Source organism: Crocodylus porosus, unplaced genomic scaffold (assembly GCF_001723895.1).
Source record: "Crocodylus porosus isolate Cpor-Errol unplaced genomic scaffold, CroPor_comp1, whole genome shotgun sequence".
Lineage (NCBI taxonomy): Eukaryota > Metazoa > Chordata > Crocodylia > Crocodylidae > Crocodylus > Crocodylus porosus.
In genome coordinates this window covers 259,716,575-259,729,631 of record NW_017728886.1, presented here as the reverse complement: position 1 = coordinate 259,729,631, position 13,057 = coordinate 259,716,575, and the positions used below count along the sequence as shown (strand labels likewise).

The following is a 13,057-nucleotide window of genomic DNA, read 5'->3' as shown; positions in this document are numbered from 1 at the left end:
AACCAGCTTCCAAGAGAAGTGGTGCTGGCTCCTACCCTGGGGGTGTTTAAGAGGAGGTTAGATGAACACCTTGCTGGGATCGTTTGACCCCAGTATTCTTTCCTGCCATGGCAGGGTGTCGGACTGGATGATCTGCTCAGGTCCCTTCTGACCCTACAAACTATGAAACTAGGTAAGTCAGGATAGTGGGCTAGCCAGGCAGTTGGGGGTCCAGCTGGCTGGGTGGGATTGGGGATCAGGGACCTGTGGGTGGGGGGGACCATCCCCAGCAAACCCACACCCCTGCTTCCTGCCTGCTCCTCCCTCAGCTGGGACTTACTTGGTTGGCTCTGGCAGCAGCCAGTGCTGATAAAAGTGACTGCACCTGGAGCAGTTTGTGGGATGAGGGGCTTGGGGGAGGGAGGTAAAAAAAAAAAAATAAAGATCAGTGCAGGAGGAGCAGGGAGTGTAAAGAGCAGTCCTGGGGCTAGGGGCCAGTGGCTGGGTTTTTCCAGCCCTGGAGTTGTGCTGGGGAAGTGGACAGAAGTTCCATGCACAGGTTTGGCCTAAATCGAATAAATCTGGTACTACATAGATCCAGGTTTATAATTAAACTGGATTCTGGAATTTTAGACCAGTTTCTATGCATAGAACTTCTGTACAGTTACAGGTTTAGACTGCTGGTCTGTCCCTAAGACTGGGTCTGTAAGTGTAAGATTGGCACCAGGGCAAGCTAAGTTTTAAATTGGGTGGCTACTTTGACCCAATTTAACCTCCCCAAATGGCTGTACTTAGCTTAGAGGGGCACTTAACTGGTGCTCAAGTGCTTGAAGCTGCTTCTGCTTGCATTTTTAATGAGAAGCAAGAAAGTCTTACGGTAATATCTTTAATTGGACCAAGTATGTAGTTGGAATGAAGTTAGACAAGCAGTGACCTTAGTGACTGTTAGTTGATCCTGTGACACCAGCCTTTCTCTGCAGCTGTGGGAAGGACCAGAAGAGACAGTGGGTGAGGGTACCTTATTTTCTTGCATACAGTACAAATATGAATAAAATGTGCACCTTGTTTTTGAACGGCCGACTGAAAAAATGACTTTTTCTTGCTTCTGTAGCAGTAGCCGCTGTAGGGGAGGGAGGAAGGAAGGAGATAGTCTGCAGCCAGCAGCTAGACAGACCCACATATACCACTGCAGTGTTACATTTTCCCCAGCAGAGGCAGAAACTCTTATTACTGTATTTTCTTGCTTACAACATGCAGTTTCCAGTAATGGAATTCAGAGGGAAAAAAATGGTATGTGTTGTATGTGAGAAAATGTGGTATTTTCATGACCAGGTTCCTGGCTGTAAGGAACTGAAAAGAAAGTGTGTACCTTTAATCTTAAACTACTATTTAATATTGTCCTTTTTTTCTAAAAACTGTACTCATTTAAAGCCAGAATGCATTGCTCCTTGGATCTAGTAATTATGTCATTTGGTAAACAAAACCAGGTCTGAGTAGCTGGTAGGATCTTAGATGAACCGCTGAGGTCTGGAAACGTTAACAATGTCTTTTGTACTTATTTTTCAGGAATCAGTTCCATCTTCATGTGTAAACTTTGTAACTTATTTTCACCAAATCAGTCAGAGCTATTGTCTCATGTCTCTGAGAAGCATGCAGAAGAAGGGATTAATGTGGACGACATCGTTATTCCGCTCAGACCGCTTACAGAACCCACAAATACAAGCAGAAGTGGAGAAGGTACTTGTATCAATTGACAGCAGTGTCATTCACAATTAGTCACTTAATTTTTTTAAATCTCTGCTGTAATGACTTTGAACTTTGTATAGAATCATTTGCCTGGCTTCTGCAGTGACCAGTTTTCTTCACTTGAAACTGAGTTATGTTTAGTGCAAAATGGAAATGAAAAAAGGACGTGGATAAGACAAAACTCAACATGTGGCGGAGGATGATTACATTGGTTCATTGATTCTTTTAAATGTCAAGGATCCTCCTTAAAGCTGCAGTCTGAAGCTTTGCAACTGACTCTGTCTAGTGCTAAACAGTGGAAACAATCACATTTTCCTAGACAAGTAGCCAGCATATCAAGGAAAAAAAAAAACCTATAGTCTTTGGCAAGGTGGCCGATGGGACGTTTCCTTGAGATGTCTGCCGAACTCTGAGAGTTGCATTTCAGATGATATCTCTCACTGTATGCAGAGAGGGAAATGGCGTGATTCATAATTTATAATTGTGCTTTGACACTGGTGCTATTCAATAAAGCCACCCACTAGTCAAAGGTTGAATTAGTTATACAGAATAAATATCATCAGCTAAAAGTGGAAATGAATATAACTTCTCTACTGCCAAGTTTAATTACAGCCTCTTTTGATACTGGGGGGAAGGGAGTGAAAATAAATTGGACATCATAATTGCACATTCATTTTGAACCTGACTGACAACTGATTTCTGTCATCTGTAAACTTTATTTTACAGAATTCTCAAGGTTTGGGGCATACCTAGTCATGGGATAGCTGAATTCCACCTATTTTCTTAATACATTGATTTAAATAATACTTTTTATATCTACAGCAGGAATATAGCATATCTTAATTTACTTAGCAGTCTAGTAATTAGGCTTTTCCTAATTTAATCAATAGAAAAAGCGATTTCCAAAAAGGTTGGAATCCATAAAGGAATGTGCACATTCATTTCATGCTCTCAGACTGAGGGCAAGAAAAACCTGTGCCAAATTTGCATTTCATACAATGACTGGCATGAGCAGTACCTCGCAGAGATTTCATAAAATCTCAGAACAACAGTGTCTCTTTATAATTTGACTAAAACTACAGAAAAAGGGAATGTCAGGCTTGCACAGCTCTTCCTTTTCAGGCTCGTGTTCCAAGTAACCCATCATGAATTTCAGACTTTATTTTTGAGGTATAAAACTTATTTTGATAAGCTTTTTCATTTATGTTAGTCATAAGGACAGTTCTGGAAAGTATTTTTTAAAAACAGTTTTTTCATGGAATTTGATGTCGCAGTGTGTGTTTTGCAAGGCAAATGGGCAGCTCTTAACAAAACAGATGAATACTTATTTAAGATGAAGAATTGGGAATCGCCAGCTTTACTTAGGAAGTGTCATTAGGCTTTATGTGTATGGTTCTGAGGGAAGGTGACAGCTATACTAAAGGTTTTTTTTTATCTTAAAGCTAGATGAATAATTTGTTTTTGTTAGTTTTAATTTATCGCACCTAGACCACAGTTTGGTCACATATGGTTAGTTGGCTGGATCTGGTTCACAAAGAGATAAAAGTCTGGGTACTCATGATGCACATTCTTTCCCACATTGGAAGGATGTATCAGCATTTTTACAAGTTTGTTAGTGGCAGGTCTTCTGACAAAAGCTCAGGGCCTCTTTCTTTGTTTCATTGGAAAGACACCAAACCAAATCATTGTACTTGTGACACTCCACAAAGATGTCTTTTGAATCCTTGGGACGGTTACCTTCATCCCTTTTGTAGACAAATGTTCCCATGTTCCCTTGGAGAAGTTTAGAGACGGGAAGAGGAGCTGCTGTAACACTTTAACTGCTCTGTATGCAGGAACCTAGAACATTACAAATGTAGCAAAACCACTCCAACTTTAACCCTGTTTCGTATGGGGTCAAAGTTGGGGTTCTTGAGTTTCTAGAGTAGAGGTGGGCACTTATTTGGACTGGAGGACCACTTAGGGAGCTTCAGTGAGCTGTTGCAGGCTGGGTCAGCACCTTCCTCCCCACAATAAGTTTACTAAAACTCCCTAAGTGGCCCTTTGGCCCAAATAATTGCCCACCTGTACCCACAGGGTACAGTTTAGGGCAACCTAAACTTTGTTTCCCCCTCTCTCTGCACCCCCTCCCCTGCCCTGAGTCCCTGACATGTGGCTGGGCCAGTGTCACTGTGTTCCTCAGGCCACATGGGCACAGCTGAGGCAGTTCCTGCCTGACCTGGCTACATGCCAGGGACCTGGGGAGGTGGCTCAGGGAGAAGTAGAGAAACACAGCACGACCCACAGCTCTTGACCCCTTTCTCCCTGCACCCTCTCCCCTGCCCTGAGTCCATGGCATGCACCTGGGTCAGGCAGGAACCCTCCAGCTGTGCCCACGTGGCCCAAGAGCTCAGGGACAGGGCACAGACCCAAGCACACAGGGACATAGCACAGCACTGGCCCTGCCCAGCCGCATGCCTGGGACTTGGGGAGGGGGTTCATGGAGAAGTGTGCCATGCTGTGTTCCAGCACACCACTGTGGGCCATGTGGTGCAATGGCATGGATCCTGCCCAACTTGGCTGTATGCTGGGGACTTGGGGTCAGTCAGAAGCCGCTCCAGCTGCACTCATGGCACAGCCCTAAGCGACGTGCAGGATCACAGCATGACACTGCATTAGCGGTGCCTGTGCCACTACCAGGCAGAGCCCAGATAATATGTGCCTCCTGGTTCTCCTTCATCTGTGCCCCCACCCCATCGGTGGGGAGAACCTTACCTCTGCCTCGACTTGTGGGGGTCCGGCTGTCTGGTCTATGAATGGCTATAGGGCCAGAGCTGTGTGCAGACAGAAGCCAGGCCAGGAGCTCAGTGCTCCCTGCCTTGGAGCATGCATGGGGAGCTGGAGAGCAGGACAGGGTGAGCTGAGCCAGGAAGGGGAGTGGCTGATGCTGCTGTAGCAGGGTACGGCATGGAGAATGGAGAAGGGTGAGAGATGTTGAAAGCCAGGGCAGCTGCGGGCTGGATACCATTCTCCTTCAGAGGAGCAGCTGTGGACCAGATAGAATCACTTGGCGGCCCAGATCTGGCCTGTGGGCTGTATTTTGTGTACCCGTACGTTAGACCCTAACAGCTGCTGTGAACTGAGCAGCAGCATCTCCCTTTGGAAGTGCTCCAAGTAGCAGTTTGTCCAAGCCCTGAGGAATTTTTTAAACTGAGACTGCATTAGCATGCTTGTTGATAAAAGCAGGATTCAGTGTTATTGCCCATTTTTGTTATCTAAATGGTATGTATGGCAGAAATATAGGGAGAGGTGAGGAGTCATTGGTTATCTTTTAAATGCACTGTCTTTTCATCCATTCATTAGACTGTTTCTTGCAAAACTTCTCTCACCCCACCTTCCTCACACGCAGCCCCCAAATAAGGCTTTAACTTTTTAGTGAACCTGATGAATTCATAATATACCAAATACTGATGCTAAAATAAGTATCTGTGAAACAAATAAGCCAGACAGGCTAGCAGCCAGAGGTTGGTAAAACCTGTAAAGTCCAGATGATAGGATGCTGAGACCTACTATCATATCTTTAAAGCACGTAAATACTACAGAATTATAGTGATTGTTTCACTTTCTAAAAGTAAATGTAAAAATAAAAGAAGCAAAGAGACACCCAAGGAATTGTACACAGAAGAATTGTGAAAGTGTGGAGGGTGTGAAGGAGTGTTGTGTGGTGTGGCAGGGCAGTATTTGTGCCTGCCACTTTAAGGGCTGGAAGCCAGCAGCTGGCAGGTGCCTGATGCAGGCAGCCATTTTAGATTCAGGGCTGCCCATATAAATGGGGCATTTTGGTGCTGGGAGGCTAGGCAACAACATTGCCTGGCTGTAGGGCTGCAGGTATCATCTGGAAGTAAGAGAGGAGCTGTAGGAGATGGTCAGGAGGTTCCTGGTCCTGGGCACAACCTAAAACTGCACCCTGCTGGGAGTGGGTGGCCTGGTGGGGCTCCCAGTGGCGCGGGAGACCCCAGAAAATGCCAGGTCAGTTACCACCCCAGCGAAAGGGGGAGCCTTTAACCTCTAGCCCCCACAACCGGGTGGGTTGCCCACTTTGTAGGGTCTGGAAGGTGGAACCCCAGAGAGAGGGAGTGAGGCCATAGACTCGCACCTGTCTGGCCGCCCCCTGACTAGTCAATGCTGGGGCCAGGACCGAAAGGGTCAAAGGGCCAGGGGCCCACCATGAGGAACGCCCAAGAGCTGAGGGCCTGGGGTTCCGACTGGCCTGGAGGTGGGCACACCCGGAAGGGGAAGCAGTTCAGGGAGCTATGCTGCCCAGGATGAAGGTGGATTAGGCCACTGGAATGGACGGATCTTAGAGCAGTCGTGATCGGAGAAGTCTGGGGCCCAGTGTGGGGCCGATAACTGTTGAGAACAACTGGATGCCATCTGTGAGGCTTGGGCTGTGGTGTAGGGGAGGATCGGAGCCACAGACAACTCCCCCTGACATTGGGGCAGGAAATGGGCAGCCTCCTGCTTAGTCAACATCTATTAATTAATTGCCAACAAGGCGTGGTGGGTGAGAAGGTGGGCGGTTAGCCCAGAAACAGGTGGGCAGGCCACTAGGAAAATTGGCCCTGAGAAGGCCCCCTTTTACCGGGGGAGTTTGTGGGCAGTTGTGGATATGAGAGTATAGAGTTTGGGGGGGTTTGTGGGGGGTATAGGCTCCTCCATGCACAGCCCCCCCTGCCACAGGCTCCCGTCCAGCACAGCGCCCAATTTTCATGCCCTTGCCTACCACATGTCCCACCCCACACACAGCCCCTGCCACCTCATGCCTCCCCAGGCACAACCACCACCAGCACAGCCCCAACTTGCCACACCCCCTGCACGCAGTCCCTGCCGCAACACCCCCTCTGCACAGATCCCCCACCCGCCACATGCCCCCCAGCACAGCCCATGCCCATGACACCCACCTCCTGTACAGCCCCTGCCTGCCACATGCCCCCAGCACAGGCCCTGCCTGCCACACGTTTCTCCTCCTCCACCCCTCACCCACCCCTGTGCACTGTCCCTGGGCCCTTGGGACATCCCTGGCTGTAGCAGGCAGAGCCCCACAGCAGCGCAAAGCTCCACTAAATTCTGGGAGCTGTAGAGACCTGGCCTGGCCCAGCCTGCTGGCACACACCTTCAGGTCAGACCAGGCTGGCTCTGCACCAGCACATGGAGCTCATGGAACTGCAGGCAGGAGCCATGTGCAGCCGCTGGGGGCTGTGCCTCAGCCAGGAGCACCCTGAGAGCCTGCCTGTTGCTGCTGTCTCCCTGCAGGGGCTGTGCACCATGGGGTGGGCACAGTGCACCTCGTGGTGCATCATGCACCCCATGGTGGAGGGCTGTGTACCAGGGGGTGTGGTAGGGGGACCTACACCCACCCACAACCCCCCCATGCCCACCTCCTCTTCTGCAGGCAGAAGCTCCCCTTCCCACTCACTGGCTGCACCCGGGAGAATTAAATAATATTACACAATTATGTGCAGTTATACATTTTACATGCAAAATTACATGGGTGCATAATTGCATAATTTCTCGGGGTGTAATTAAAATATTGGTTAGGACTTAGTCATGGAGGTATTTGGAAGGGCCACCGGCTGAGTCCCTCTAGCTCCGTCTTCGGTAGCTCTATCATTATTTACTGCCTTGGGCAGACAAGTGAACTAAATCACCCCAAGTTTGTCCCTGCTGTGAAGCACCCTTGAAGTTGGAATGCTGTTGCTACATTTGTACCACTACAGGCTTCTGCATACAGAGCAGTCAGAGCAGCTGACAAGAATGATAAATGGCTTGGAAGGCAAGTCATAAGAGGAGAGGTTGAAGGAAATAGGCAGCTTGCAGAAAAGGCACAGCCCAGGCAGGGGTCTTTGATTGTGGTGTGTGAGTCTTCCTGCTTGGGCTTAAACTTGGAGGTTCCTGGGTAAAGGGCTTGCCCCTCTGCTCAGGGTTGGACTATTCATCATATTTGGGGGCAGGAAGGAATTTGAACCTGTGGTCAGATTGGTGTGGATCATGGGGTTTTTTGCCTTTCTGAATAGCCAAGATGTGGCCCACTTCCTTAGATCTCTCACGCATATTTTAACAAAACTTTGCAGCAGCAAGGCAATGGCTGCCGTGGTCTTCCTGCTTTATCTGTGGCAGATTGGGGGGTTGTCTTGTGGTTGTGTCAAAATGTACTGTGTAGTTGTGCTTATAGGCTAGACAGTGGGTTCGTATAGGATGGCTTGGATAGGGATGACTGGCTCATGCAGGGGGTGGACTAGATGACTTCTGGAGAGTCCTTCCAGCCCTAATTCTTTGATTCTGTGATTATATTGTCGTAGGATGTAGATAATTCATGGAACCTTCAAAGAGCTCTAGAATTTGAGACTATGCTAAGCAAACTTCAGGGGAATATTAAAAATATAATTCTGTGCAATAGTAGGAACTGTTTGGGCCAGCACTGCATACATTCTGATTTTTTTTTCAGTGATTGATCATTAAGTGGACTCATATTGAAAGGTCTCTGTGGATAAGTCTTCGAAAAGAAGAGCGCAAATAGATTTGTGAGGTTTATTGCATTATTTTCTTTTTGATGTGTCATCTTCATTTATGTTTTTGCCCGTGGGGACCTAATTATAAAGTGTAGAATGTTCTTCTGCATCCAATACTGACCAGCATAAGAATTGATTTGGACAAGCTTGTGGTGTGGGAGTGGAAATCATCAGGATCTTTGAGAAAACTGAGGAAACTTAAAGGGTTTGTCATAGTGTTGCTTTTTTTTCCTTTCTTTTTTAAACAGCTAATTTTAGAAGTCCTAATTTCTGCATAACAGTCTCTCAATAGTATTGCTTGGTTTGTTTGGTTGGGTTTTTTTTATTCTCTAAAGTACAGAGGAGCAGAACTATCATTTACTGTTAACAATCTCTCCAGGAACAGTCAGTCTCACTGACTGTAGGTAAACGATTACTACTTCATGTGTTATTGCCAAGTATGCAAAAGAAAAAAAGAGAGAAGATGTAATATTATATTTGCCATAGAAATATTAAGCGTTACTTCTCATTGTAATGAGCCCAACACTGTGTGGCAGGTGGCCAGAGAGGGTGTAGACAAAGCATGCAAAGATTTTTGGCTGTGTGTCCATAGCATTATTCAGTAGCACACGATGGGAAGGATAAGTCAGACAGGATTCTTCTTAGTGTCATAGAAAAGTAGGACTGGAAGAGACTTCCTGAGGCTATCTTGTCTAGCCTGCTCAAAGCAGGATCACCCGTGACTAAACCATCCCAGCCAAGTGTCTGTCTAACCTGCTTTTGAAAATTTTCAGAGATGGAAATGCCACAATTTTGTTCTAATTTCTGCCTCTTAGTCAGAAAGCTCCTTCTAATCTCCAATTTCTTCTGCTGAAGCTTGAGGCTTTTGCTCCTAGCTCTGCCCCTATGGCCACAGAGAAAAGCCCATCTCCATCGCCTCTAATTGCCCTTAAGTTATTTGAAGACTGTTATCAAATCAAATTCTCAAGACTAAATAACCCTAGTTCTTTCAGCCTTTCCTCGTAAGTATTGCTTCCCAGGCCCTTAATCATTTTTGTTGCTCTCTGTTGGACTCTCTCCAGTACATCTACATCTTTCTTGACGCACCGGGCCTAAAACTGAATACAGACTGACTCCAGGTGGAGCCATATCAGTGCTGAGGATAGTAGAAGAATCACTTCCCTTGATTTGCAAGTCACATTCCTGCTAATACAACACAGTGTGCTGTTGGCTTTTTTGCAACAAGAGCACAACATTGCCTCATATTCAGCTTACAATCTACTGTAACCCCCAAGTCCTTCCCTGCAGTACTGTAATGTAGCCAGTCATTCCCCAGTCTGTATTTGTACATGTAAGTATTCTGTCCCAAGTGCAGGGCTTTGCACCTGTCCTTGTTGAATCTCATTGCATTCATTGTGAACCATTTTTTCCAGTCTATCCAGATCATTCTGGATCCTAACCCTGCTCTCCAAAGTATCCGCAGCTCCACCCAACGTGGTGTCATCCACAAATTTGCTAAGCATGCATGCAATTCCATCGTACAAATCATTAATGAAGACACTAAACAATACTGGACCCAGGGCAGACCCCACTTAATTCCTTCTCCCAGCTAGACTCCACTTGATTCCTTGATTGGCTATTCGTTGAACACAATGATCCAGCCAGTTATATACCCATGTTGCAGTCCTTTCACCAACTCTGCATTTCTTAGCTTATGAATGAGAATGTTATGGGAGATCAGTGTCAAAGGTCTTGGTGAAGTCAGAGTACATCACATCCCTTGCTCTCTTCCCATCCACAAAGCCTGTCACCTTAATGTAGAAGGAAGGGAAGTTAGTCAGGCATGGTTTTTTTCTTGGTGAGTCCATGCTGGGAGTTCATGCTTTTGAGAGAGTGCCTGTTCTGGAAACAAAGAGGGAAAGGAGCAGGAACAAGTTACCACAGGAATCTAGTGCCTTCAGAACTTTCACATCATGATTAATTTAAGCTACGGTCCATAAGATCCTTCCTATTCCAAGATATAATGCTGTCTAGCATTTGTCACCCAGACACATGAAAGTGTTTGGGAATCTCTGTCAATCCAACTTCATCCACTTAGAAATCCACATTGATGCATCAAATGCAAATGGCACTAAAGAGTTAGATGATTTAGTATCTTACCTGTTTGTGTTTTTAAGTAAGCGTAACATTTATTGAAAGGGTGTATATAACAAATCTCTTAAAATACTAGTCAGACAGGAAGAGTCAGACCCTTTTCACTTGGTGTTTGTCTTGCTTGATTTCTTCATGGATGGCATGCTTAATAATCACTAACAGGTGATGACTTTGTTATAGAAGAACAATAGAAGCCTAATGGAAAAATAAAAATGTAGCATTAACTTTTTCAGACCCTGGGTTTAATTATCCTACAGTAATGTGAGTTATATCCCAAGCAGTACTCTGTGTGGTAGCATATTCCCATCAAAACATTATATAGATGCAAGGAAAAATGTTTGGGTTTTTTTTGATGGCATGATCATTTGGTTAACTCCCTGTTGCTACAGTTGTCTCAGCTGGCATGCATTAAAAGGCTGGGGCTGGACGTACAGTGAGAAAATATTGATGGCTGCCAGATTTGCAGTTTCTTCTTGGTAGATCATTTCTACATATTGGCAAAGCCACCTTCCCTTGATTTGGGTTGTATAGGCTTCTACAACACTGGTAGTCTGTAACATGGCGAGGTCCCAAGGGTGGCTGTGATGCCCCCTGATGGCTCTGCAACTGCCTTGCTTTGCCCCAGGGCGCTTTCCTGTCTCTCCTGCCACGTCTTGATGGTAATGTAAATAAATAGAGAGGCTGCCCACAGACCTTTGCTAGGCCTCAGTACTGCTGATCCTCTATCCCAAGCTGGACTTCTACAGTCACAGGCCCTTGGCTGGGCTGCGTGGATGCCCGGCTGAGCATCCAAGCCTTAAGGGTTAATTGCATGGCTCCAAAACCTCCCATTTTACACGCCCCATGCCTCGCAGGTGTTACTGCTATTGTCCCTCTGTTGTGCCTCTTGTGGCAGCTGGGGAGAGTACCCAGCTAGCACCAGTCTGGAGTGTATATGTTCCCCAGGCCCTGCCTGCATCTGGTCTGCTGACCACCTGCAGCTGCCTGCTAATTACCCATTAGCCAGTTGCCCTGGCAACCTGCAGCTGTGGTACCCTGCCTAGCCTGTAGAGCTGCTGGGCCGGGCTGCTTTTCCTCTTAAAGGAACAGAAAGCCCCAGGCACTGTTACATAGTCAAAGGATGTTTGTTGAAGGTAATCTACACAGGTTCTTACTTTTGCTCTATTTACAAGGCAGCCTTCAAGGTTTTGTTTGTCTGATGCTTAAAGTGCTGAGGTACCTAATGAAAAAATTGATGCATTTTCTGAAGAGTCAAAACAGCAAGTTGGCTCAGTGGCTCAAACCCTATTTCACCTCAGAGATACCCATGTGCAGTCCATTTCCTTTCTGCTCAAGTCTTTGAAAGACCATCAGTCGACAAGCTTTCGTAATGTGCCTTCATGTTGGCCTTAATACAAAGTCACTCAGTGGAACCAGTAGGAGGTGCCCTGCCTACCTTGCATTAACCATCTTTCAGCACCTTGAGCAGGATAGAATAGGATTTTGTTTAAGCGCTAGAGGCGCGCTAGAGGCGAAAAAGGGTTTAGGGCACTGTTTTTGTCCCCTTCTTTTGGATGTAGTAAAATGACTACTCTCCAGCTGTGGTGCGTGGTTTCTGTGTGCGCGCACACCCTCTTCTCCACCCCTCCTCCCCAAATTCTCTGTGAAGCCATTTATTTTCCATATGTTTGAAGTCACCCTACTTAGTTATTTTCTTCTTTTGTGTCTTTTAAGAGTTTTACATTTACTTGTTAATCTTAAATTTTCAAATAGGAGGACCAGTGGCTTAAAATAAATATTAAAAAAGCTTTAGATGATCATTTTAGCTCTTAGTATGTCTTTAGTCTGTTGGACCAAGCAGTGGAAATTCAGGTTTCTCTTGAATGAACTCAGTTCAGACTAAAAGTTTAGAGTTTATTTTAGCTTCAGTGATTCTCAAATGTCTTAATTAAAGTCTTAGGAACTGCAGTGACTGCTTTATTGCTTTGCATTTTTTCTCTTCAACTCCTATTTTACAGCCTTCCCTTTGTTTTGTTCATGTACAGCTGCAAAGAACAGGTGGAAAGAGAAATAACAGTAGATATGCAAAATTTTAAGTAGAATAATCTCAAAGACTATTCTTTCTTCCTTTCTTTACACAATGTCCCTTATTTGCACAATGAGAATTTCAGATTTTGGAAATATATCTGGCTCAGACATTTAAATTAGTAGACCATTCCACTGTAAATCGTAATTTAAGGTTTTTCCACATGACTATTCTTTTCTTTTTCTTTCCTTTCTCAGACCGTCAGTTACACTTCTCATTCCTGTTTTATTGTATTTAACACCACTCAAAGTACTGTGTGCTTTAATGTTGCAATCGCAAGGATCCTGAATGTCCTTCTAGCCTTTCTCCAATCCCATTGTGCTGAAGGAAGTACCACCTGTTTTAATTGTGTTCCCCCTTTTCATAAATTGAGCTTGTCCATGCATGCACACTGATCTTTAACTCTCAAGAACTTTTCTTGCTTGGTGACTGAGTCCTGCTGACAAGCACAGTAAAGAGAGGATTTCTTGAATTTAATTCTTCTCCAGACATCCCTGCTCTCCTGTCCAGAGTCCTTTCTGGAATTGAGTGTGTAGTATTACCCTGTCACGTGTTCTTCCCCTCTGAGCATTATGATGAGGATTCA

The 13,057-nt window shown here is 45.7% G+C and overlaps 1 protein-coding gene across 2 annotated transcripts in view; it reads left to right on the top strand.

The window, feature by feature from the left end:
• The window catches only part of ZFAT (zinc finger and AT-hook domain containing), a 137,919-nt gene that overhangs the window by 669 nt on the left and 124,193 nt on the right, over positions 1–13,057 (top strand). For both annotated transcript variants that reach the window (XM_019553066.1, XM_019553059.1), the window contains exon 2: positions 1,546–1,716. In XM_019553066.1, coding sequence (XP_019408611.1) covers positions 1,563–1,716 — 154 coding nt within the window. In that variant the 5' untranslated portion in view covers positions 1,546–1,562. The remainder of the gene's footprint in view (positions 1–1,545; positions 1,717–13,057) is intronic.